Genomic DNA, 27,927 nt, shown 5'->3' on the forward strand with positions numbered 1-27,927 from the left:
ACCTTGACACACACACAACCTTCTCATACCCCACATCACAGATCAAAACTCTGAAATCAAGTAACAGATTTATTGACAAGTTGCAGTATTTAGAAGCCAGACATACTTGCAGTTTCTGCTCTTAAGTCACATATATCTAATTATTTCAAACCATTTGATGCAGCTGTCTTCATAATGGAAATACGCCAATGCTTTCCTTTGTGGCCACAGCCTGACACAAACATCAATTATATTGTTGATGGTAAACATTAAAATATACCAGGTTGTACAGCATACATAAGCAGTAGGATGTTATGTTTCTGTGCACTCTGCAATCAGACTGACAGTAAAAGGAGTTATTTTTTTCAATTTAAGTCTTGCAGGAAATTATAGCAACCATAAAACAACTACTTGTTGAATAGTAGCTTATGCTGCTAAAATCACTTTTAGTTCTTAATACAAAATAGATGCAAAAGTAGCTGTAATAAAAACATGTGTACTAAAAAAGAGGAAAAAAATAAGGGAAAGACTTTAAAAAAATGATGAGTAGAGTTATTCATATGCTTGAGCAAATAATTTTTAATATTGGATTCCTTTCCCTCACTACATAAAATTTTTATATAGACATATAAATGCAGTTCTTGCAGTTTTAAAAGGGCAGCATAATGGCTATTGGATACAATACTTTGTTTTTAACCTTTTCAAAATATTGCAGAAGACACAGAGGTCCTCAGATTGTGCCTTTAGTGCACAGGAATCTGAGTGACACTAAAGTAACTAGCAGGATGATACCTGAGGTTTATTAGAAACCTGTGTTAGGCAATCAACTAAAATATAGGATATTTAGCTACTCTAAACCCTAATCTGGATGTCCATTTAGGATTCTTTATATAATATATTTAAAAGTCATTAATTTAATTTAAAAAGTTTTATGATTTGAAAAAAGAATTTGTCTTGACTTGCACATGTACCCAAGGCTTCCATAAAATCTGTACTCAAGGCTGGCACTTCTGATTTAAGTAAAGGCTAATTTCAGAATGTAAAAACCTGCTCTTGATAAAGCTGTTACTACCACCATAAGGCAAAATTTCAGAACAAATTGTTTATTCCATTATATAATTTCCTGTTTTGGGATAGTGCTGAATATTTCTATGGTTTTAAGATTTGGTCGATTTGTACAAAACCATTGCTTATTCTACTCAGTATTTGCCCAGCTTTAATCCCCTGGATACTGGAAACATGGTCACAGCAATTCTATCTTGTTAATTGGAGTATTTTATCTTTAAGGGAGGCAAAACCCACCTGATCTCAGGTGTAAGCAGCTAAAAAATACTTCCTGGTGTTAGACAAGAGCAGAGTAGTAAAAACTGAGGTATGACAGAATAAATCCTACTTCCGTGAAGTCAGGGAAAAGCCTGACTGTAAACAGGCATCAATATTTCATCACACTAAAATGTGGAGAACATCCAGCAACATGAAAAATACCTTTCACAGGGTTTTTTTTTCCTTATTGTGGCATCAGTATTAAAGCTGCAGTTATAATGCCTCTAAAATACAACAGTGACACATACCATTTTACTATTTGTTTTGCTCAAAATGGAAAAAATGTTCTAAATCCAGAGCATCTGGTTTTGTTTAGTAGCATTCTGGCTGGAATGCTGATTAAATATAACTTTCTGCCATTTTCTTCAGAATAGACACAAATAGAACCACATCTCTTAATTTTACAAGGGAGAGCAACACAGTTCTCTGAGAGCTCTGATAAAGAAATACTTCTGATTTCAGTAGTGAAGGCAGAGGAGGTGGTCACACTCACACCAACTACCTGTCCTTTCAATGGCTTAGGTCAATGGCTCTCAACTGCAATTGATTTCTTCGGAATAAAGCGGTAATATAAGTATTCATCCCGAAATTCAAATTCATTCGTTATGTGCTGGACGACGCCTCCTTTCAGCAGCCTGTCCCCATACACCACAGCTTCTCCACGGTCAGAGGCAAGGCCAACTTGAATGAGCCAGTTCACCAGGTCACAGCCAAAGAAGATGCCAGTGGAGATCTTCGCACCACACCTGTATGTCAAAGGAATGATTCACCCACATGTTCTGTAAATCTGGTATCACCACTGCACGATGGGAAAAGGCAAGGAAAAATAGCAGGAAACAAGGAAAGACATCATGATAGTTAAGAGCATGTTAGAAGAGAATTTGCAAGTTTTGTATATTAGGGACATGCCAATGTTCACTACCTTTTCCTACAGACATTTCAATGAGAAGCAATATGGACATATAAAGTTGGTTTAGGCTTCTAAATAAAATTCAAATTGCAAATAAAATTCACTGGACATCAGTAGCATTTTTCCCAAAAACTCACACAGTGTAATTCTATTTCTTGGATACTTACTTCCCATGTACTTCTTACCATGACCCTTTCTGCAACAAAATATCTGACCTGAGAGCAACCTGTCCCCAGCAACAGGGATTCTGTTCAAATTTTCTTTTTATAATTTCTGAACATTTTAAACAGACACTAACTGCTTACACAGTTACATTGCAAACAAAGCCCATTTATAACTTGGGTATCCTGGTAAATATTGACCACACATGCAGTACTAAGAATGAGCAAGACCTTTGCAACAAGACTATTTTTTTATGTATTTATGAGGCAATGATGCCGTCATCTACCTAGCTTCAGTAGACATACCATGCAAAAATTTACCTGCAGCAATGAATGTTTCTGATTATCTAAAATCTACTCTGTTGAACCCAAGCACAGGGTTCCTAAAGGTGATTAAGAGCTAAAAGACAGCATAAGCCAAAATTTTTCCCTATTTTTTTTTTAAAGTTAAAAGCAACAGTAACACAGAGCAAGTGTTAACATCTATTAGCAGATGCAAAAATGAAAATAAATTAAAATCTATGGTTATAATGTCTCAGTTACAGCACATTTAAATCAAAGAGGATAGGATCAAGTTAGATGAATATTTAAAATTAGAAGCTAAATGCATTGTTTTAATTCACAAGGAGAAATAAGACATGAAACAAGTTCAGCACAAACATAATATTACAACAATACAGCAACAAATGTCATAATTTCATGTATTCTCAGGTGGATATGATTAATAAAAACCACAAAGTACAATTAAATGAACAGCCCAAAGTCCAGGAAACCACAATAGCAGCGGAGGCACGGGAAAAACAGCTGTAAAACCTATTTCACAACAGACATTTTCTGATACATCTTTCTTATGAAACATTACTGACTTCTGAAGAGACTGAACAAAATCATGATGCTGACCCTGCCCTGCCAAACTAGTCCTACTTAAAAACTTACATGACAAGAATAGTCAAAATGTCCTGTTGGAACAATTCTTCCTGTCTCCATTTCATATATTTAAATAAGAGCAGAATTTTTTTTTTGTTCCTGCTGCTTCTGTCCCCACTTCTCTTCTTATCCACCTACACATATCTGAAGGCATAATCCTTGATTTAGGTAACATAATTTGCCTCTGAAATCTTTACTGGTCTCATAAACTGAAGTTTAGGCCCCATTAGAGGTATGAGTAACAGAAATTATATAAACTTGGAAGCTGTTGAAGTCCTAAACTCACTACAATCTCACACATTGAGGGGCCTCTAAGTACACACTAAAATCAGTTGCAACTGTTTTGCCTCCTATAAAAGCTACATATTAGTAAACATTTAGTTACAAATACAGACGGTGTCTTACTCCAAAAACAAAACAAAGGGTCTCAGTGCATTACTACAGGTGTTATCATATACATTTTTTTAGAAAGATTTTATCCTCTGAACTCCAGTTAAATGCAAAACCTGGCAAAAACCCTTAACGATATAGAACTTCTTATAATTTATTTAAAACCTAGGTGGGATAATATGATAACTTGCACTTCAATGTTTCAGTATGAGGCTAGAAACATTTCTCTGTTACAGTTAAATTTGTAATCCTTATCTTGAGGTTGGAATAAATATACCAGAACAGGAATCACCCACAAAATCAACTGCATTTCATTATTTTCAAAAGGTGAGCTACGTGCATTGTAACAGGTTGTATGTGAAGGGAAGAACCTTACCTTCTGCCTCTGACAATACTTTTGACACAGTGATCTCTATGATAACGAACAAACTGCTGACAGGTCATCCTGATTTCCTCTGGTACACAGGCATCTGTATGCCCTGATGCTTCTTTTCTGCCCCAGAAAAACTCAAGTCTAGGGGAAAAAAAAAAAAGTAAAATTCAAGATAGCAAATCAAACTAGGGCATGTTTTTTGAAACTTCATATAATAGAACGGACCTCCCAGGAATCTTATCACCACCTCTTTTTGTGCCCAATACTTTACATATAGTCTTCCTAATACATCTGTATGCTTTTGAACACAGAGGTGTTATTCTAGGTTTGGGCAGAAAGAAAGAGAGTAGCTGGGAGCCAGCTCTAGCTGCTGGATTCACAGGGCAGAGAGTTAGCTCAAAGGTAAAGGCAGCTTCGTACGACTCACTCCTCCACTGTGGGTGGGCCCATCCACACCAAGTACTGGCATGGGGTTATGAATATAGGGTTTTAAAACAGTGATGATAGATATGGATGCTGAATCAGAATGTAAGTTTTAGTTTATCAGCTGAAATTATTTCTGAAGATCCATCATTCATCAAAAATTTCACCTCTACAGAGCCTGCAGGGCTTATGTCTTTGAAAGTGTCATTAGGACAACAGAAAAACCTCACACACAGTGAATTGCAATTACCTCTCTACAAGTGGGAGAGAAAAAGAAATTTTGAAGATTAACTAAATAGGAAACAGAATACTATAGCACTGAAAATTCAACACCCTTCAAAAATTATTATTAGTAATAATTAAGTTTATAAGTGTAAAGATTCTATTTACCTTCGCTTGAATGGCAGAATGATTAAATGCTTATCTAAGCCAAAAATACCAAAGCAAATGAAACCCTGGAGGAAAAAAAAAAAAATAGAAAAAGCACCATTAAGCAAAACCTTCGGCTTCTATAGAACAGAAATTAATATCTCAGTGCCAAATACATTTAATGTACACATGGAAAGTATCCCTCTTCTCTAAATATAATTCAAAATGCATTTTGTTTCTGCTTTGATTTTTCATTTGGACCTTAAAATGACATATCAATACCTAACAGTCCATCATATAAAACCTTCAAGAAATAGCTCAGTAAAACTAACACTGTGACATGCCACTTGACACTTTGGGATAACTGGCAACCTTACATAGCCAGGTATTAAATCCATTTCTGTTAATGCCAAGGAAAGAACAGACTTACTGTAATTTGAGTGCTAGAATGCTCTCTACTTAATTCATTTTTCTGTGCTTAAAACTATAATTACTTGATACTGCAGTGCATCTTGTAGGGAAACGTGTCATGGATGTGTCAAATGTTTCTCCAGCGTGTGTATTAACACCGCCTGGCTTTCACCTGCATGGTTGACAAAGCTGCCTTGTGTCAGGTGCCCTGAAATAAGCCAGAACCAGAATCCATCTTCAGCTCTTTGCTACGGTGCTGTCACTGAAACCAGAGATAGTCATTTAAACCTCACAGAGAAAGCCTCCATGGAGCTGCCTTGCAAATGATGTAACTCCACAGAAGAGATACCAGTGAAGCTTTGGTGCAAATAAGGCTAAATTCCTACTCAGTTTCCATGAGCATTTGGCATTCAGTTGTCATTTGCACTTTTGAAAGTATACATGGTCATAGAAGATGTGTATTATCTGCTGCAATACCCACCAACAAGGTCATTTTTCGAACAAACATTGGTAAGTACCTGACCAAAATTAAACACAGCACAGAAGAACTGCAATTCCACATATAGCCTTCCAGGCTCTTGGTTGAACAGCCACCACAAGCAACTGGAGAGATTCTGAAAAGAAAATAGAAAAACAACAAAATCCACAAACATAATCTGATCATTAAAAATCAAAAGCTTTCTTCTCTTCACATGCTAATAATTCTTGCACACTCTTCATGGTCTCTAACAAATTATTCAGATAATGACAAGAGGGAATAAACACCTTAAAATAGCTTAAGAGCTTGGTAGGAGGGGGCACCTTGGCTGTTTTAAACATCATAATGCAAAACACTGCAGTGTAAGAGGTCCTGCCTCTTGACAAGTTTATGTAAGGAACTTGCCGTACGCATACTTAGGTTTTCAACATAACACAGATAATGTTAGCCCAGACAGATTTGCAGTGTTTGTCTTAGCTGAGGCCAGTGCTTTCTACATATTTCTTGCAGAGTTAGGATTATGTCAAGCTGAAGCACATACCACTTCAGCTATTTGAGATGCCTGACAGAAGGAGGAAACCTCCATTTGGGTGTAAAGGCTAATTTTTTAAAGTAACTGATCTTATTTCCTTGTATCTATGTAATCATTCAGATACAGCTAAAATATAGGCTAACAGTTGGGGTACCCCTTAAATATAAAAGATGCAAAAAAATATACTTGGATGGAATACTTGATATAGGAAATCTGAGAGGGAAACATTTCATTTTGTAATTTAACAGAACTTGAAAAGCAACAGCAGTAGCTATTAATCCACATTGTTGTGCTGCAGTGTCCTGCTTCATAGTATTATATATTTGTGCCACAGTATTTTCCACTTCAAATGAAAATGCAAAATTTTCATTTGTCATCCCCAATTCAACTGTTATCCATAAGAAACTCAACTTTGAGCACTACATTCAGAGAACAGTTTCTTACCTTTGTCATAGTTAAAAATTAAAATTATATCCCCAACACATTACATTCTGATATTTCACACTTGTACACAGGAGCAACCATCAGCCCATCTTGCAGTCAGTAAAGCTGAATGACAACACTAACTTATTGAAGTTGCTCCAAACCACTAAAAACAACAACATTGCATTTTGTCTTTTAAAATAATCTTAAGATTATTCTTAACACCCCAGAGAAACCCAAGTTCCAATATAAGCCTGATCAGATGGAACAATTTTTGTAGTCTCCTTCAGAAGTAGAATTCAGATTATATTTTTAATTGATAATTGTCTAGGGAAGAAGACCAACTCTTGAGAGAGCTGTGAAGAGGGGTGGTAGTGATGAATGACAAAATGATATAACTTCACTTTTTTTCCCTTTAGGGTTGTCCAGTATCTTGCTTACTAGCATCAATCTTAACTCATATTTAATTTATGATGTGGCACAGAAAAATTAATTTTATGACATCCCTCTTCCAGTAAGGAACCAAAATATAGCCTCTCTTTTATTTAATGAATTGTTACTTAAGTAACTGGAAGATTTTTACTGGATTGTCTACGTAGCTTTCCTAAAAATCCTTCTACCTCAATGAGTTAACACTGGGAGAAAAAAATATTTACAGCAAATAGGCCAACTATAAGAAGTAAGCAGAGCAGCACGTGTCTGGCCAGCTGTTTGTCTCCAGTCTGTAGAAGCTGCTCTTCCTGAGCCAACACACATGTTTGAGTACTGCAGTGATTCACACACTGATCCACTGAAAAACAAATCAGAAATTTTTCATTAGCTTCTATCTTAACAACTCTTCAAACTCAACTTGAGTCAAATTACCTTGTAAGTATCTCTACTGAAGTGACACGCACAAAATTTAATACTGGATTTGAGAATAATCTGTTCAGACCCCTACTCTCAAATGAAACAGTTTATGTTTATATGTGCTCTTAAAACGAGAAAAGTTTTTCAACATAAGTTTTCTTTCCAAGATTTAATTCACACTGAATGTGTGGTTAACATTGATAAAACAGAATTAGAAATAATAATGAAATAATAATGAAAGGGAAAAAAATATTTCTCTGAAGAGTTTTAAATTTTAAATTAATTTCTGAAAAAATCAAATATACTGTCAGCTCCAATGGTTTTACTCTGCATCTCAGTGTTGCTGAGCTCTGTGTCAGACAGACAACCACATTTATTTCAGGTCTGTGACTGTATTTTTAACACAGTGTATCAGAACACAATCATAATTCTACTAATGAAAAGAGCCAAACACAAAGAGATGGGATGCTTGTCTTCCAGCTACAGAGCTCTAAGAAATTCTGAGTATCTTCCTCTAGATGGCAGTGAAAAACCTCCTGGCAAGGCCATACCTAAGAATTTGCATTGAACTCGAAGCAGTTCAGTGAGATAGTAGAAGAATTAGTAATTATTGCAGCCAAAGTTTCACAAGTGTATGCATTACAATTTGCTTTTACTGATATATAGTTTTGAAGTGTTCATTCAGGAGGCAGAAATAATTTCCACTCAACCATAAGGTATTTTCTACCTTATCTTCCAGGACAAGAAAATTAAATTTGTCTTCCTCTATTCTTGAAGACATTCTTATGGTGCTTGTTTGAATTACTTAATAGATAAAATAGTTGGCAACTGGCAGAAAGGGAACATTTTGTGAGATGAGACACAACTGAAATACGCTTCAGTGTGAAATATTTAGATTTACTGAAAATCATATTGCATGCAAACAAAGCGTAAGGATATGAACTTCTTGTTAAGAAAGCATGAAAACAAGAAAAAAATAGGAAAAAGAGACAAGTTGTACTGGCAGCTAGCTTTGATTACTGACAGTGATGTACAGTGAGAATGCACTGGGCATGCAGTTTTCAGACAGGTGTTGAACAGTCAGTTCAATCTATTTTTTTCTATTTTAGTGACTCCTAAGGCCCTCTTAGACAATTTTCTCCATCTTGCTTCTCTAGACATAAATAGTACACAGCAGCATGGACACTTAATCTAATTTGCAGTAAGCACTTGCTCCTCTAGATCTCATTTAGTGTTCAAAACCTGTGCCTGATTACAACAAAGGCTTTTTTAAAAGATGCAAGATGTGAATATGAGAATGTAAAAAAGTAGTTTTTGTTCAAAGCTTGATGCAAAGTAGGGTTATGCATTCAACTGCCTAGCATCCAAACAAGACAATGATGGAGAGGTAAAGTCTGAATGTTCAGAACACATCAAAGTAACTTTGTGGTAAAAAAGTGACACGCAGAACAACTGTCTATCTAGAGCACTGAAAGACTACAAACAACTGTCAGCAGAAGAGAACAAACACCTATAATATTGCCTAATAATTGAATTTAATACAAAATGTCAGTTATCCAGGTGGAGTTCAGAGAAAAATAGCTCCAAAAGTTTCCTTATGAGAATAACACACAGATGTTGGGGAAGAGCCTATAGTATCAAAAGGATTAAATTAAATTAAAGTATAAATTTACCTGTCTCAATTGGAGGAACCTTGCTTTCAACAGTATTTGACACTGCTTTGCTGTCTTCAGCACAGGATAATTCACCATTTGTTGTTTGACAAGAACAGCAACCTATTAAGTATATACAGTAATAGGATAGTTAGCTTCCTTCACTACCGTAATTTATTTTCTGCGTGTAACAATATATTCTATGCAGCTTTAACTATTATGCTCAAAAGTAACCTAAAAGGGGAAGACAGACTTAATTTTTCCAATTTTTTGAGAGGGCAAATGGGTCACAATACTAATAGGTCACTAATACTAATAGTTTAACATAACACTACAATCACTGAAGCAGCAAAAGTACTTTTAGTTATAGGCAAAAGTCCAGAAAGTGATCAAAAAGGCTACATACGAAAAAAGGATTAGAAACACACTGAGTGTTTCTGTTGGCATTTAATTCATTCTCAGAGAGATAACTTAGTGAGAAAACAATCTAAGATGTCTAGTGGGCTGTAATTGTCCCATCCTTACAAAGGTATCACTACTTACATAAAAATAATCCACAGGCTTTTCTTCTTGTCCACTTACACAACTCTTACAATGGTAACAAGAAAACTTTTCTTAGAAACACAAACCTAAATACTTGGGCAGTTATATCTAGATTTTCTTCTGTCCTAATCTAACATCTGAAGCACTAACCTGTCCTTCCCAGGTCAGAATTACTTTCGGAATGTTAGTTTATAACACCCTAAGCCAATTATTCTTTATACAAATATACTTTGTCTACCTCTTTCTGCAGATGTCTGTGCAGAAGATCTTGGAGAAGACTGTGAAGAAGATTCTGGAGAAGACTGTGCAGAGGATTCTGGAGAAGACTGAGTCACAGTGGCTGAAATATGATTCTGCCCACTCCCTTCCACTTCAACCTCCTCCACTGAGCTACGTGGTGAGTATGGGTTCAACACTCCATAGCTGGACCCCTGCTTACTTCTGTTCATGCACATCAGTGAGATACCTGACATCAATATACTGATGAACAGTACCACTGCTGTGGTAATTATCTGTTAAGAAAGCAAAGAAAATGCATTTAAATATAGGAAAATAGTTCCATATGTCTGTCTTTCTAACATCTGTACTTTTCTAAATACACTTACAAATGCATCTGAACAAGACTATATCTTCTATATTTACTGCCTCATGACACTGAAAGAGACTAATTTTCCTTGCCTGAGTAACTCAGCTTTTTTGTTTGTTTTTTTTTAAGTGTGGACCTTTGTTTCCTATGCAATCCAAAAACATCCTCTCATTGTCCCCCACTTCCCTCTCAGGATCACCAGTCTTCTGGGTTAAATTCTGCTCAGGTATCTTTTAATTCCAAAGAGGAATGTGCTCTAATTTACATGCTTTAGCCAAAGGGGAGCACCCTATTAATTAGCCTTTCCTACCAATAATCTGCCACTGATACCCAGAATCCACTCTGAGGCTATTTAGTGCATGTGAAGTGCCACATGAACAATCCTGAGTGACACGTGGACTCTCTGTCCATAAGAAAGAGAGGGAGAAAACATGACAAACACCTATGCTAGTACACTTTATATCCTCTGATTAGATGAACTATTTATTGGTAAAAATGGTAGTTCAGGGTCCTTCAACCTATGATGGTACTGAGAAGCCTAGCAGAGTGCAAGCAGTTACTGCTACACAGGTGATGTATATCCTAGCTATTACAGACCAAAAAACAATAATTACATATTGGATAATAACAATTTTAGATAACTATCATGCTAGAATACAAATTAGTCACCAGGGAAAGGGCTCTGACTCCTAAGTTTTTTTCTGAGAAGCTTACTCCCTTGTTTTTTAGTCATTGCTGCCTAAACATGAAGGTCCTTCTCCAAACAAATGTTCCTAGTGGTTCATTACAGAAATACATTTTTGTATCTATAAGCATTCTACAATGATACTTCCATTATAGTAACCTGTACTTTTGACTGAAAGCTACTTGCACATGTAGCATGGCAGAAGTCTGAAGTGATGAGGACAGAACATGTTCATACCTGATGTTTTCCATAGAAAAAGGCAGAGTCAATACTAGTATTGTTACGTTCACCAACAATTAGTAAGATTCCTACCAGAACTGTCGGGACTCTGAAAGAACAAAATAGGAAGTACATAATATATTTAGCATGCTCCCACTAAGTCAGCAAGGAAGCATTATGAATTGACTTACCCCCATCCAGCTATGATGATAAACCCAATGGGAATCTTTACTGTTTCTCTCTTCTTCAACAGAAACAAAGAAAAAGATAGAAAACCTAAAAAAACAAACAAAGCCAAAAGAAAACCAGAATAAATGCCTTGTTTATTATTGAAAGTGGAACTGGTAAGTACAGAGCCAAGAAACTCTATGATGTGACCTGCTCAATTGCTTAAGATATTTTTCTCAGACCTTTAAATAGTCCAAAATAATTTGTCTGATTGTATTCTGAGCAAGTAAATTAGAAACACCCGTTGCCTAAAAAATCATGATAATAGTGAAACACTGAAAAAATTCCAGGACATTTTATATTAAATATTCACTTCTAAATACCAAGAAAGGTTCATAAGAGTAAAAAAGATGTCATAAGAACATTTAAGATACAAGAAACTAATTTCTTTAGGTATTAACAGCAGTTTTCCATCCCAACACTCTTTAGTAACCAACAAATAGTGCTGTATTCAGTTATAACATCTCTTTAAAAACTGTCTAGTCCTTTTTAAAGTCAATGATAAATGTAAATAAAACTTTTGCATATTTTTATGTATATAAAACTTTGTGGGAGTACCTTCTGGAACTGTCTATCCTACTCACACCTCAGCAGCTCAGCAACATTCTCATGTGGAAGGAAAGCTAGTATTTATGTTAGGCCTCACCAATCACGAGCTACGTACTTCAGATAAATAACTCACTCCAGGAGAACACCACAGGAATTAAAACCATAGATTCTGGACAAAAATATCTTGAATACCCAAAGTTTTTTGGGTTTTTTTAATCATATATGTAAGGTACTCCAAGCTTCTTGAAACATCTTTCAATTTTTTTATTTCAATTCCCACATTACTCTTACATACACATACTGTTTTTAGAAATTACAATTTCCAGGGGAAAAAGGTGTTAAAGCTACCTGGGTGTTTCCCTTCATTCTGTATTTTGTACTTTTCGATGTACCAGATTTTTAAATCTACTTAATGCTGAATAATTAAAATCTTAAACTCTGCATTAATGAAAAATCACCATTAAGACTTTGACTAGCTGAAGGGGAACCATATTCACTATTTGTAGTTGCTTCTGCCTTGAGAGTAGGCTCTTGTCTCTTGTCACACACCAGCTGGGCTGCTATCCAGCAAAGGCAAGCCAGACCTGCCCAGGTAGAAGCTTCCAACAGCAGCAGTGCCTAACACTAAACCTAAGCACAACTTACAGGTATCCCCATTTGTAGAACTAAAAACAAGTGAAAGGAACAAGTACTCCAAAGAATATAGTAACATTATTTCAGGACATTTATCTTCCATTACAGTACCTGGGCTCTGCCTAGAAAAATCATACCTGTCCATAGGTAGGTGCTATAAAGTGAGCTGTAGAGGAATATAAATACAAGGATCTGTATGGTGATATCTTTCTCTTGAACAGTGAAATTCCATGCCACCATTCCAATGCAAGCAATAAACTGGAAAGAAAAGTAAGATACCATAATTTAAACTGGGAAAGCAGAATGACAAGAAAAACTGAGCAGAGAGCTATATACCTGCAGTAAGCTTTAAATCCCACCCCCAGATGCACCAGAGGGTGTTTATGAACTGGATACTTGATTCAGCAGTTAAAGCACTGCGAGCCATAGTAAAATCAGTATTAGAGTTGTATCACTTGCCTATGCTACCTTATTTTCAGGAGGGGTTTTTTTACAGGAAGTATATAACTCATATAAACTAGGAGTAAGGCAAATCATGTAAACCCCCAACTTTACATACCTTTATGGTAAGTAAATGGTGACATTTTTGGCAAGTACAAACCATTTACATGAAATGATTTGCACATGAAACTGAGGTTAACAGATACTTCTTCAGCCAAGAACTACACCAGATGTCACCCAGTGATACTGCATATATGATAATTTTAGCACTCAAGGAATCTGAAAAGATAGGCTGAAGTGTTGTGGAAACAGTAATAGAACAGTTCAATTATTTTTTAAGATGAAAGCTAGCTTTGTTGTTACAGAACAGAAGCACCTGCAGTTCTCATATATGACATTTTTCAAATGACTCCATGATCAGAGCTCAGAGAGCTTACCGTATATATAGAGAGATATTTAAAAAAATAACTACAGAACACTTCAGAAAGCACTACCACACAGATGTATTACAAGCACAGGCTGTTCCAGTTGTGCAGATGACTTCAAGGGAATAAGAAGCATGTAATCTGTAGTTCTCTTTCAGATTAAAAAACAATTAAAATTAATCCAGAGCCACTTGGCTTTGGTTTCCCTTAGCCGCCAGCCATGCATTCCCACACACCCTTGCACATCCTTGCACCTGCTGATTCCTCAGCCAGAGCTTCAGGGACATAAATCAGTACAGGGATTATTTTTCTATTTTGCTCCTTGAATTGGGTCACTATAGAGTCAAACACAGGCTGCTGCTGCTCCTGGTATTGCCAGCTTCAGATGGGTATAAATTGAAACAGAAGTGCACTCAACAGTATTGGGCAATAACAAAGAAAACACTTCAGAAGCCACTCTCTATTCTGAATGTTTATAGTTATGTTTAAGAATCACAGTGCCCACATTAACTATCATTTTCTTCAAGGGTGCATTTCAAGGCAGAGAAATTGTTTCGAAAAGTCACACATTAGATTCACCTGTTCTCCACAGCTGGCTAAAAAGATCTCACTGTAGAAACCAAACTTCTAAAACTGTTTAAAAATACTGAAACCCTAACACACACACAACAGAATTCTCCTTACTACTGACCTGAGCAACAAGTAGATTTGTTGTAATCATATGAGGAAGCTGTTTGTATTTCTTACTGAGAACAACAACAGTAAGAGACCAGGTCTGTAACATACAAGAAGAAAAATTAATTTAAGAATAAAAGAAAACCCAAAAGAACAAGATTCTGGCAGATGATGGTGAAATTAAATACACAACAGATCTTCACAATATGACTGCTATGGTATGCTGCCAGCCCCTTTGCCTCAGCAGCTGTAGTCAGAAAAAGCAATCCATCTTTGTCTTCTCATGTTAGTGAAGTATTTCCAGGAAAGACCAAGAACTTGCCTGGAGCACGCAGAAGCCTGTTAGTTCCTCAGGACACAAATGACCACAGTGTAGCCTGGCAATTTAGAATTTAAAATACACAACCACCTCCCCTGAATCTCCAAAAATTATCTGACAGCAAGAGGGAGTGTTCACTTCTGGCTTCCCTTCAGACAGGTTAAAGACAATTCAAAACAAGAGGACTTCAGTGAGACAACAACTTCAGAAAATTCCAACTCCTTCCAACATGGAGGTTTTTATTTTAAAAAAAGCCAATAAAATAATCATACTGTCTGTACCTGCTATAAAACCAAAACAAAATTCACATTGGACTTCCGGATTATCAGCTCAGTTTTTAAGAAAATAATTTCTAGTAAAGGAATTTGATAAACATAGATTTTTCAGATTAAACTATTTCATTAACACTCATTAAGACTTCATTAAACAAATATGCACTGACATTTCTGGAGCTGAAATTTGTACATAGCCTTCATTACTGTGATACCCAAGCACCTCACTTGGCTTGATGTAACTGGTCTCTGTGGTGTAAGCTAGTACTTTAATTCCCTCACACCCTGTTATTAAAAAAAGAAAACAAACCTAACAAAAAAACCTCTCAAGCTCTACACTAAATGCTCTAATTCAGTCACTCATCTTTCTCCACAGTGCAGCTTTCCAGCAGACCACTGCTTAATCAAGAATTTTAACTCCTTCCTCATCCTTCTGCATCAGGATGAGGAAATACAGCTCTTACTATGACTCAGTTTGCTGCTTACGCACTGAGGCTGCCCTGACCAGCAGTGCCCTTGCGTCTCACCCGAGCAGCACCTACCAGAGAGATGAGGCTGACGATGCTGATGTCAAAGCTGACGTTCTGGAGTGCAGCTGCCAGTGGGTTGGGGTCCATGGATGGGATGGTCAGCAGCCATGCAGAAACATACATTATGGGGGCAGACACAAACGTGCTTATCACCATGCCTGAGGTAATCTGTCAAGAGTCAAACAGAGACAACAATGGAATTAATCACATCTCAAGTGAAATAACCTGTTTTCAGGAATACAACCACTGGCAAAATTCGACCTTTGAATTAAACATACCTAGACCTTTAATAAATAATGAGTTGTTTCTATAAGAAATTATTTAGAATTTAAGACAGAGAGTATCTGGTTTATACACACGGCTAAACTGAAAATGTTAACAAGGTTTTGAAATAGCAGGAGTAGAGTTTCCTACTGCAGATTTCTATAGAGCTTTTGCATGGGTGTCAAATATACTAATGATTGCAGCCTAAGGGTGAATTTACACTGTCATAATTTGCTTCTGGATATAAATATTCACACCACAAATAACAAAAAAATAACATGTAGCTATGTAAATATTAATATGCACCAATTCATGAGAAAAGAACCATATATATTTAAAAGTGCTTTCTAGTTTGGCTTCTCATTGTCTTCCTACTTTCTAGAATTTGCACAGTGATGGAAGTGTGAGCTGTTACTCATACTAGAGACTCTGCTTTAAAGAAATTTCCTAAGTTTGTAGGGCATAATATTCTATCTTGCAAGATTTACTTTTATTATCTTTTTTTCTTAAAAATACAAATATATCTAAACAAATCCAAAACAGAAACCATTAGAAACAATGAAAATCAACAAAAAATGTGTTAATGTCACTTCAAGTGGAAGAAACAATTCTAAAATTTCTATTTTAAGCTGAAAAGATGATTGGTACCCTCTACTATTTACATATAAAAAAAAGTAAAATGCTTTCTATCATGAGATTTAACTGAAGGGCAGCACAGCTGAATCAGTTAAAACTAAAGATCTTTCATAAGTTTTCAGCTTTAAACTGACTATTCTCACTGAAGTCAGTAGCATAATTTCTTTTTTCCCCTACAAAAGCATCTCAAAGATAAGGTCTTTGAAAAAAACGGACAAAAAAACCCAACCCCAAAAAACAACAAACATACAAGTTCTTTATATCTAAAGTTATCCTAGCTCCTTCTACTAGAGTCACAAATGAAAAAAAAAGGATGAGGACTATCAAGACATTTAAGACATCAGAAAAGATCCTGGGAACACAAGTAATTCTAAGATCTCTATACTACAGAAAAGCAAATTCTTCAAGCCCACTTATTTATTTGTTTTATCAACAAAGTTAAGTTCAAAGTTAGGACATATTGGGAAAAGTTGAACTACTTACAATTCCTACTTCCATATTAAATTGACTTGCAAATATTGCGACACCAGGTGCTGCTGGAAAAACTCCATAAAGAAATGCATAGTTTGATAAACTGGTGTGATTGACCACGCTGTCACTCTTGTCCAAGAGCTCCACCATCTCTCTACAGAGAAATGGCATCATGAGCCTGAAAGAGAGGGGATAAAAGTAATCGAAAAAATATTACTCAACCTATGACAATAGACTCTTCTTTACCCACAAAATGAATAAAAAGGAAACTTAAGGCTTGTTTGAATACTTCTTATGAAAAGCAAAATACTGACATCATTTTGAATGATTTCCTCTGTTGTTATCAAAATATTTACCAGCTGCTTAAAAATCTTATGTCACAAATTACATTAAAATAAGGACAAACATGACAACCAACTCAAGAATAGAAGCAAGCTTCCCTGATCACACAGACACACTTTGTACAAACTTCAAATTTAGAATGGCAAAACATTAAAAAAACTCTCATTTTTCATCTGTTACAGTAATAGTAGCTATAAGCAGTCAGCAGCTCTGAAATTCAGTCCACCTTTCTGCAAGCTGCCTGAAATATAATAAGGGCTCAAGCTTAAGTATCCTGTGCCAAAAGTTTTGGCCAGCAAACTGCCGGCATCAAGACTATTTCAGCAATAGCCCAGATCTCACACTGACTCAATGTAAGCCTTACACAGGCTTACAGTAAAGCACAGTGCTAACATCAAAACCCAATGTTCTTCACATTTTTTTTCATTACAAAATTTGTCATTAAGCTGGTTTACAGACTAGGTCTTTAACTTTGCTGGTTAGTTGTACTTTGACACTCAAATGCATCTTCAAATTTTACAATATAAACTTAAAAATCAAACAAACATTCTATTAATTGTAGTTCTGTAGGAAATAAAATATTTAATATTAAATAAATATTCCATGAGATATATTCAAGGGATGACAATGAGATTATAAGTTCTAAATAGAATTTTGCATTTATTAATTTATTTTTATTTATTTATTTTTATAATTTATTCATTTATTAAAAGTCAAGCACTTTTAGAGCAGAAAGTGACCATTTTTACGCTCTTCCAATATAGCTGTTTCACAGACTTATAGATAAAGCAAGGAAAAACAACTAATTTGGAGATGCATTGTTTAAGGCAAATAAAATACAAATGCTAACCAAATATACTTAAATTCACTACCGTCTAACTATTTATTCAGTAAATTTTAATTTAAGCTACTAATTCCCCAAATACCCAATTCATGACAGATGGCTTATGAGCAGACCATGAAGGCACAGCACCCCTGATTTGCTTTCTCTGCAGAGCTTTTAGTCTATTAACAACAGGCTTTTAGTCTATTAAATTTCCTTTAAAAAGAAACAGTTGTATTCTGTCAAAGAGTTTGGGAAGCACTCACTCAAAATGCTGATAGTGAAATGTACTATCAATTATAATGTTTTTGAGAGAAAAACTATCTGACCAGGTATTCAGAGCTTAAAACATCTAGAGAACAAAATTATAAAAATAAATAAACTGAACTTACAGTTTAGCTGTGATGAGAAGGATCAGTGCAACAAACATACCCTTTGTCAGTTTTTTGGTTTGTCCCACCATAGTCAGTCCAAGATAAAAAAGTGCAGAGCCAGAAAATGAACTCCCCAGTCCATCAAGGAAGTTTTCAAGGTATTCAGGAATTTTCTGGCCAAGAATAAAGTTTGAGGCAATTCCTACGAAGACCATGAATACAATTGGGTTCTGCAAAACTCGAAGGAGTGCTAGGCCCACTATTTTGATTTTGCTCTGTGACACAGTGCGATTATTCCTCCACTTCTGGATTTCACAGAAGATAAAACCCAAGGGGTTTAGCATCATAAGAGATATTGGAGCCACTAGGTAAATGTACTGGAGATACTCTGGGTAAGTGGTTTGATATAAAGCTTCAACTAGAAGACAGGAAATGAAGAGTTATGAGTGATAACAGTTCAGTAGAAAAATACATTGAAATACTGAATTTAAATTTTGTTCTCTGAAAACTAAAGAAAATTATTTAAGTTTCCTCCAGAAGGAACTGAAGGAATTCATTTAATTAACAATCAATATAAGATAATACAGGAAGAGAAGTATGTCCAATCGTATTAGGCCACAGTTAATAAGGAACACATTAAAGACCAAAGATTAACTATCCAATACTATTTAATCATCCTACAATTAGTCAACAGATACAGAAAAAAATAAAGGAAACAATATAACAATTCTATGTTTCCTTGAGTCACCCCAAATGCTGGAAAAATTTTGGCTTTATTTCTGACTTGCTTTTCCTCCCCAGAAACATGACAGTTGTGGAGAATTAAATGCATCTTTGCAGGATCCTTCTCATCTTAAGGGAGTCTCACTTCTCTGAAATTTAATCAGTTTTCAATGGGTAAGTCAGGTGTGACCTATCTACATTGATTCAATACAAAACAACAAAGCAACAACTGGAAAAAAAGAAGTTTATCATAATTATTGGTTCATTCTCTGGGACTACTTAGGACAAGAGTTACTGCGGTAGATAGGGTTCCTGAAGGAACCCTAAATCATGAGTCTTTGTCTTCATTGCTACTACATACTTCTGAGTCAATGTAGAATTGCTTCTTATTTCAAGTTTGTATTAAAGACACTTCAAAAATAATGAAAATACTTTGGAAACATATACAAGATTCAATTCTAATGCAAATTAAAAAACTCTCAGTGCCTTACAATTAAATTTACCTGACTTATAATGGTCATGTTTAATAATTTTCTTGTTATTAGTAAATATCAATAATGTGCTATAGGCATTAATAGCATGTCAATTATAATATATAAATATATAGTTAATTGTATCATCATAATTATTATATATACTAAGTATTAGATATATACTAGGCATACAACTCAAATAACAACATTATGAACCTTTCTGAAAAAGTTTTTCTTGTGACTACATTTTTCAAAATCCAAAAAAGTTTTTACCTTTGTATTATTTAAGCCTCTGGAATGACAGGAACTTTCAAGTGCTAAATCAGTGCTTCTTTTGAACAGTCTTCTCTTTAGACCAAATAAACTGACATTCTCAACTAGCTGATTTCTTACATATATAAAAAAAGGCACTAAAGGTGTTTTTACTTTTACAGGCCATTATTAAAGTACAGGTACAAGAACTACCTGTACTAAAGTCCTAAATGGACTGCTGAACAGAAGTACCAAGTTTGGGGTTAGTTACTGCATTTAACAAGCCCGTTTTAAGCACTAAATACATCCTGGTAATCCAAACCACTTTAAACATGCTGGACGCTTTTTATGTAAATAGGTTTTCTCCTAAAACCTCAAACCTGAGACTGATGTTTAAGTTGCTTTATACAGAATGCCCATGTCACTCAAACACAACTCCACACAAGTCATGTGTAAGTAACGTCTGACTGAAAAATTTAAAAAAATCTTTACTGTCTGGTAAAGTGAGGCAGCATACTTAAGACAATAAATTAGGGTCTATAAGTACTTTAAACCATGTATGAGGTCAGAATGCATTTTACTGGGTACAAAAAGTGGAATTAGATCACTGAGTCAGTGGGTGAAAAAACAATACGAAATCACTCTTAAGGAATCATTAAGACAGTAATAATAATCCACAACTTCTATCACTCATGAAAAGTTTTCTTTTTATTTAAATCTCCGTGCCTGCTTGCTGATAACAAAAAAACTGAAATCAAACATATTTTAGTTTTTTAAAAATCAATTCTCCATGTCCCAGCTGCTCAAAAGTACATATAAATCACACACTACTTGTCCATGCTTAACACAATGATTAAAGTCAGTGACTGTCACCCACACAACACCTCTGCTATACCTGTGCTTTAACACACAGCTCCAGAGAATACCTGAATCTGTTTGTCAGAGTTGTGTCATTATTACCCAGTAATAAAAAACCCCAAAGCTTTCTATCATAGTAATTCTGTCTACATCAGAGGTGTGCTAACAAACCTCTCTGCCAGTTGGTTCTTTCTCACCCAAACATCACTTTTTAATCTAGAACTGTTATAACCATGATAACAGAAAAACAGTGATAAGTTTCATAAATTTGACCTGCATTTTGATTTCCCTACATGCTAATTGTTTCAAACAGCAAAAAACAGCATAGTAAAGAAATAATAAATAATAATAGTAATGTATTAAAGAAATTACATGGGATGAAGACTCAAGAATGATCAAAAAATAGTTTTAAAATTTTAGTTTTAAAGCACTTTTAAAATACTTTGGTTTAGTGCACAATTTGTCAATAGTTATTTTTTTCCCTTACAAATTTAAACTGCTACAGCATTTTAAAGTATTTTTTCATTAAAAGATCAATCTTTGTTCAAAACACTACCTCTGTCACATAAAAAACAGCAAGGCATTCTTTGTTGACCAGTCCTGCAAACAATTCAGAGAAGCCTGGGTAATATTTTACTAATATCAAAAAGTTTGCACAGGTGACAGCATGAACCAAACACCAGTAAAAGTTTGGGGATGGGAGAAGGGAAAGGACAAAAGGAAATAAACCTCAAGAGCCTACAATGTTTCTTTTGCAGTAACTACTCCAGTAAAGCTCTAAATGGTGTAGATTTTGGCAAGATCATACATAGAAAAAATATAAATCAAATCTTATAAATCATGAAGTACCTGAAGAAATATGCAGTCTTACAATAAAGTAGAAGTAGAAAGAATATTTTAACCAGGATCCAATGGAAATACATTCAGAGACCCCCAAAATACATACATAGAAGAAACTCTAATTGGCATCTAAAATGCATACCAACAAAGACATAATCCTCACAGCCACATTTGTGGCATACTTCTGATTTCTTTCAAAAGGAATAAATCTCAGGAGATGCAACTGAGGGAAACATAGTATTTTCATCTAGGAAAAAAGTATGCAATTGCATTTGTCTAAATTTTATACATATCAAGCAAATTTGAAGAGAAAAAGAAAAACTGAGGATTCTCCTGAGTATGCTGCCCTGGAATAAGGAGAAAGATACTTTAGATACTTTAGAAAGTAATCTAAAATATGGATCTACTTATTACATATAATCTGGAATTGCATATTTGAAATTTCCTTTGTAATTGTGTTTTCAATTCTGTAATAAAATATTTTGCTTTTTCTTTTGCTAGAACCAACATACTCTCTTTTTTTCAGTTTTAACCTTTTCTAGATAAGTAGTCTCAAAGAGAATTTCAGAGGCACTTAAATTATGTCAATTGCATGGAACTTCAATTCAGAAGTCAATTTCAAATTATGGAAATATAAAAGCAAACATGTCTAGAACAATGATAATTAATTTTAAAGAAGAAAACATACTTACCTATTGGATATCCCAGTGCAAAGTCATTGCTTTGTGTAGCAAAAATAGGGAACAAACCTGCTTTGCTAAATCGGTTCTCAGGACTAGCTACTAACAGTGTTAAAACACAGACTAAAAAAAACACAGCAGCTTTGGCAATTAAAACACTGTACAGGAAGGACCAATTCACATTAGAAAAATTAAGTACCACCATGTTTTTGAACAGTAAAGCCGGGAGTGCAAAACGGGACACAAAATTTCCCAGTCCTTTGGCCTGAGTTGATGTAATAATGTTGGCTCTTCCAGCTATGTAGCCACAAAGAATTATTCCAAAGCATTCCAACAGGGCTGGGAAAAGCCTGCTTATTGACATAGAAGGAGTACCGCCGGTGGTATTGAGTCCATCTTGTCCAGGCAAAGAAAGAGACATATTAGCTGAAGATGAGAGGTTCTTTGCAGTGAAGTCTGAATAGCTAGCCATTTCCTCTGACCACCTCTTCCAAAAGAAGAGTGTGAAATGATCTCATCTGTAAAAGGAACAGAAGTACATTTATTAACTTAAAGGAATAAAGTACAAGCTTATGCCTTCTTAAATTATTATAGAATAGACAATAGGAACAGCTCTTACAAGAACTGAACCAGGAAAGGAAGATAAATTTGATTAAGAATCAAAGCTTCTCCACTCTGGTACAAAAACATTTGGCAAGGTCCTCTTTACCTTACAGAAAGATTGAGTTTAAATCATCATATCACCCTTGAAGTTTGTACCTTGCTTTGTGCAACTTTGACCTCTCCCAACATTTCAATATTGTGCGCTAATGATACACTTTTCAATTAGCAAAGAATCCACATATGACACAGCAGCCAGTGATCTAATTCATTGCACTAGAGCCTACCCATATTTCTACATACAATTCTTTAGGTCTGTAGAAGTGAAATTTAAGCATGCAAAAAGTATTTATGTACAACAGAAATATCTGCTGACCCTCGTTCCTCATTTGTTAGCAAGGATTCCCTTTGAAAGGGCTGGTTACAACACAGCAGGTTCTATATGCAAGCAGATGTGTAAAGTCTGCAAATCAGATGAAAAGAGCAGACATCAAACACAAATATTCATTGGTCAATAGCAAGGTCCTGCCAGAAACAGATATGGCTTTGGCAATATAGCTCTGAAACCTGTGCAGTCCATCAGACAACTCTGCACAAAAAATTCTGACATGACTAAATCCTGAAGTACTCTGTTTAGGAAGTCAAGATGACTTACTCCACTTTGTAGGGATAGAAACTAAGGCAAAGGTGAGCTGATTTCCCCTAAGCTATTTAGGGTATCTGTGGTAAAGTCAAGATTGCCAAGTCCCAAAGAGTGCTTTGTACGGCACAATCTGTGCAAATCAACAACTGGTTTCAGAGTCTTCCCAGCCTCTTTGTATCCTATCCACAAGGAACACAGACCACAGCAGCCATGTAAATAAGCAAGTAAATCAAGTCAGTGCAAAGGTGAGGTCTTCTAAGGTCTATTTCACACCCTGGAATCCAACATATACATATTCACAAGCATCAACTCTTTGACTCATGACTTTTATTTATGCCTGAGGCTTTTGGCAAGCATTTCTTTGATGCTGTTGTAATTCATCTGGACTGAGCTGCTGCATCATCCAAATCTGTCCAATAGCCTTGGCTATTCCTTCTCCCAAGGAAAATGAGTCTCACTCTAAGGAGGGCTTATTTTAAAGGTTGTACTTTTCTAAGATTATAGATGATACATTAGCTTAGATGTATTTGGACCAGGAGCTCAAAGCATTATTTGCTACAGAACAATGGGAAAACTTGCAATAAATGAAGCAAACAACAAACCACTTATTCTACTAAAAAACTTAAGGATGTCGTTGGAATTTTCAAAAACTCCTAAAGAGGATCAGAGACAAATTTCCAACACTGAATTCTCGAAAGAAATCAGCCACATTCTACTCTAGCTGCAAGGTAAAAAGCAGGTTTTCAACAGCACAGCCTCATGTCAAATTCTCCAAGCTTACAGCACTGCATAGAGGTAAGGCTCCCAGCAGTGCAACATGTTCAACCTACTCACTGTTCTCTCAAGGTATTTTTTTTCAGCAATAAGATACAGATGAAACTTTTTTAACCAAATGCAATATTTGATCTGTAATGCAAGTGTATTCCAGCCATATCTATCCCCAAATTCTAGCATTCCTTCTCCTGTGCCTTCCTATTCAAGGCTTATCACAAGGCTCTTTTCCTTCTGTATTAAAATCATTATTTGTCCTCACAAAATTGCTACAAAATACAGAAGTGCCCTTGTCCCTATTTCATAATTCAGGACTTAAACAAATATGACTGACTTTAATCTTGTACCAGTCAATAGCACATACTAAATCCTGTATCTTCCTCACTAAATCAAAACTGACATGGATACACATCCATACATCCCAAACCATTTTTGTCAGAGATAGATAGATAGATAGACAGACTGACAGATAGATAGATAGATAGATAGATAGATAGACAGACAGACAGATAGGTAGGTTCCTGCAGCCTTCCTTCAGCCTACCTTCAGCTTCTTTACAAGGGACCCTGTCAAGTCATACAGGACAAATTTTTGGTAAACTACAAGAGTTTCAAAGAGAAGAACTCCATCACAGTAAAAGCTGCTACTGGCACTCCTCAGAGAGAGGGCTTTGAGAGTGAATCATCTCTTCAGCTTGAGAGACATGCACATCCCAAACCCTTCATATTTAACACAGAGTATCTATTGCCAAGCAGTGTTTTCCAGAAATGTAAGCTTTTGCATTCTGCTTAACACAGTGAGTACATCTCAGCACCTTTTGCTCTATAGGATACAGACATTTATATAACTGTTGTAAGATTATGTAATGACTGATTCCAGATTTAATATACAGCCTTGTTATACCTCAGGCTTATCTCAAACTAGCATCTCACAAGAGTGAAATTACTTTCAATTCACAGTTCTTAATGAAATCAAAGATAATGATGTCATGCAAATCCAAAACCCGATATATTCTACATAGAAATGAGTTTGTTCTTATAGCAGATGTAGCAAACTAACCAGACAAATGACACTAAAATAAGGAAATATAATACAGTTGCAAGGGAAAGCACTTAGCTTTGAGTCCATAGAACATACGACTTGTAGTTATCCCTTCAGGGATTGAAGAACGAGATTTGAATCCTTGAGAACTCAGCCACAGCTGCATTTTTGGGAACTGCAGGCCAATACAGACACAGCTTTTAGGAATAATGCTGCCTTACCTGCTGTCAACTGTGCCAAGCACAGCTGCTTGCAGCCAGACCATCAGCTTGCATGAGAGGAAGCCTTGTATGAAGACCAACAATAGACACAGAGCTAGTAAAAAGTGCAGTTTAAACTTCCCATAAAACATTTCTCTTGTAGGTTGTCAATATTTGTAAAACCTTAAAATTCACCAGACTAGAAACTCAATTCTCCAGCAGCTGTGAGTTAAGCAGCATCAAGTTCCTCTCCAAGTACAGATATAGAGAAATTGGCTCCTTTCACCAAAGGAAGGCAAAATCCCTTTCATCATCTTTTTCTAATGAGAGTCAAAGACAGCATGAGTGAACAAAAGAGATAACTTCAATGCATATCTCCCCTCTGGTCTCTCGCTCTTAAGCTTTCAATTGATAATCACTCTCAGGATAATATGGTGACACTGGCAAGACTGTGCACATTGTTCATAAATTATATCTCACAACATGACCTACTTTAATGCAATGCAGAAACTCTCCCACTTTAATGTAAGGATGACACATTATTTAACTCAGGAAGATTAAAATGGAATTGGGGTAGGAAGAGTTACCACTCGTGGGGCAGCCCTATTACCCCTTTCTCAGCTAAGCGTGTACTACATGCGTTTTCACGTAAAGATTTGTGAAGTAAGTCAAAGAGGAAGCAACTTTAGGGAGCTACAATGATAAAAAGTAAGTGGGAAGAAGTGATTATTGCAGTTCCTATTCTTGCAAGTTAACCGCAATTTTTACTTTTCTCTTTATTGGACTAAGAAAACAGAACAATACTGCAACAGCAATTAGCACAATAAAGGGCCACCTATATCTGGAAACAATGCCATAAGAAACATCACACACCTTATGTGTCTCTGAGCAGGTGTTTTTCAAGATGACATTTCCTTTGTCATCCTTCTCCCACGATGCCATTCCAAGAAAGGCCCTGGCTGTGGAGCAGCCGGGGAAGCCGCATGCACTGGACACCTGGGGAAGCTGAGGCCTGCCCTGAGCACACGACTGGCACAGCTCACACAGCAACACTTCAAGCTCCACGAAACTTAGGCAACGCAGGAGCTCAGACAAGACCAAAGGAAGCAACAGTTGCCAGCGGCACCGAATGTCAACTCAGAAAATGAATGAAAAACATACTCACTCTTAATTTTCACTTAGGCTAATCTTTGGGCTTGTCGACAAATAGATACATACTTCTGAAGCAAACAGCAAAACATTTTTCAAAAGGCAGATAGCATTTTCTTGCCAGCACCCCTTAAAATGCACCTCACTTGCACCACTTGCCAAATTGGGATGTAAAATCCTTTGACTTGCAGCCAGAAAGCTACAACAAAAGCAACGCCTCTCGCCTGCCCCTTCCCGGCCCATCACCGCTCTCCTTCCCACGGTCACCCCAGCTAGGAGCACACAGCATTTTCAGTCAAAAATAAAAAAAACCCAGCAGCACTCCCCTGTGTGACAGCTGCCTTAGTAGAAAATAACGCCACAAGCCGGGGAAAGGAGCGGGCAGCTTACCTACTCCGCTTTCGGTAGGCGCCTCCGCACAGGGGTGCGTGGAGACGGTTTATGCTTTGCCAAACCGAGAACCCCTCCAAGGCCGAGGCCGCCCGTACGCAGCCCAGTGTGGGGAGGTCTGGCCCGCCCCGGCCCGCCCCGCCAGCGACAGCCCCGCTCCCGCAGCCGGCTCAGCGCCGCGGGCGGGCGGGCCCCGGGCGGCCCCCGGGAGCGGGCGGGCCCCGGGCAGGCCGGGGCTGTGCGGGCGGGGCGCGGAGCAGCCGCAAGATGGCGGCGCTGCGGCCGGCGCGCGGGGGGCGGCCCGGGCGTGCCGGGTCTCCGCTGCTGCCACCTTGGCCCGCGGGTTTCCCCCGCGCTCGGGAGCCGACTCCCCTGGCGTACCGGAGCGGAACGAGCTCCTGCCGCCTCCCGCCGCTCCGGGGGCGCCCCTGGTGGCTGCCGGCACCTGCCCGCAGCCGGCACTGCGCCCCGCGGGACGGGAGGCCGGGCAGGGCCGGCGGGGGTCGCTCGGCCCCGTTATCGGCCCGAGGCAGCGTCACCTGCAGCTCGGCGGGGCCGATAGCGGCGCTGGCTCCCGGCAGCAGCCCGCCCTGAACCTCCTACGCTCATTCCAGCTCTCCTAGCTGTCAGAGCGCTTAGAAACAAACCCCGTGTTCTCCACGTGCCATCGGTTCCACGAATTCAGCCAGTCCGTAATTTCCCCAGTAAAAACTGGTAATGACCGAAGATTCTCTTGCAGAAAAAGAGCTTTCTCAAGGCTTTCCCTCTGTAATGCCATTGAGGGCACAGCAGTTGCACTTGCCCTTTTCCGAAGAACCAAGACAGATCCTGCTGCTGCAAAGAGGGCAAGTGTGAATTCAGTGTACCTTTTTCTCCCGTCCTGATCAGACTCAAACCAGCTTGCCTTACTTGTGAAGTGTGGCAGACACGTGGCAATAGGTGTCCCGGTGGGAGTAAGGCAGTTTTCCTGACTGGGGGAATGTCGACCAGTCTGTGTGCTCAGTAGCTTCCCATTCCAAACTTCCAGCAAAAGACCTCAAAAAAATACTCAAAAAATTTCCAAGGAACTTCCAGGGGGAAAAAACCCACAAA

General features: G+C 37.1%; 1 protein-coding gene across 3 annotated transcripts; it reads right to left on the reverse strand.

The window, feature by feature from the left end:
• Positions 1-49: 49 nt before the first annotated feature.
• Positions 50-26,991, reverse strand: GPR155 (G protein-coupled receptor 155). 3 transcript variants are annotated; one of them, XM_058840630.1, is made up of 16 exons: positions 26,836-26,990; positions 22,054-22,559; positions 18,234-18,633; positions 16,689-16,854; positions 15,318-15,473; positions 14,201-14,284; positions 12,781-12,901; positions 11,425-11,509; positions 11,252-11,342; positions 9,982-10,255; positions 9,222-9,323; positions 7,356-7,489; positions 5,785-5,880; positions 4,877-4,941; positions 4,067-4,204; positions 50-2,048 (listed from the first exon to the last, which is right to left on the reverse strand). In XM_058840630.1, exons 2-16 carry the CDS (start codon positions 22,511-22,513, stop codon positions 1,826-1,828), a joined length of 2,595 nt encoding a protein of 864 aa, XP_058696613.1. In that variant the 5' UTR covers positions 22,514-22,559; positions 26,836-26,990; the 3' UTR covers positions 50-1,825. The 3 variants fall into 3 exon arrangements, with proteins under 3 accessions (XP_058696613.1, XP_058696614.1, XP_058696615.1); XM_058840631.1 differs by lacking the exon at positions 26,836-26,990 and adding an exon at positions 26,462-26,480; XM_058840632.1 differs by having other exon boundaries at positions 1,967-2,101; positions 26,836-26,991.
• Between the last annotated feature and the right edge of the window lie 936 nt (positions 26,992-27,927).

This window comes from Poecile atricapillus, chromosome 5, assembly GCF_030490865.1.
Source record: "Poecile atricapillus isolate bPoeAtr1 chromosome 5, bPoeAtr1.hap1, whole genome shotgun sequence".
Lineage (NCBI taxonomy): Eukaryota > Metazoa > Chordata > Aves > Passeriformes > Paridae > Poecile > Poecile atricapillus.

Bases quoted from the DNA above. Each gene is read 5' to 3' on its own strand.
- GPR155 (XM_058840630.1), bottom strand. From the start codon at position 22,513: ATGGCTAGCTATTCAGACTTCACTGCAAAGAACCTCTCATCTTCAGCT. The intron at 18,634-22,053 runs GTAAGTATGTTT...CCTGTCTTCTAG, and splicing joins TGCACTGGGATATCCAATAG to TTGAAGCTTTATATCAAACC. The intron at 15,474-16,688 runs GTAAGTAGTTCA...GACTCTTGACAG, and splicing joins TTAATATGGAAGTAGGAATT to ATTACCTCAGGCATGGTGAT.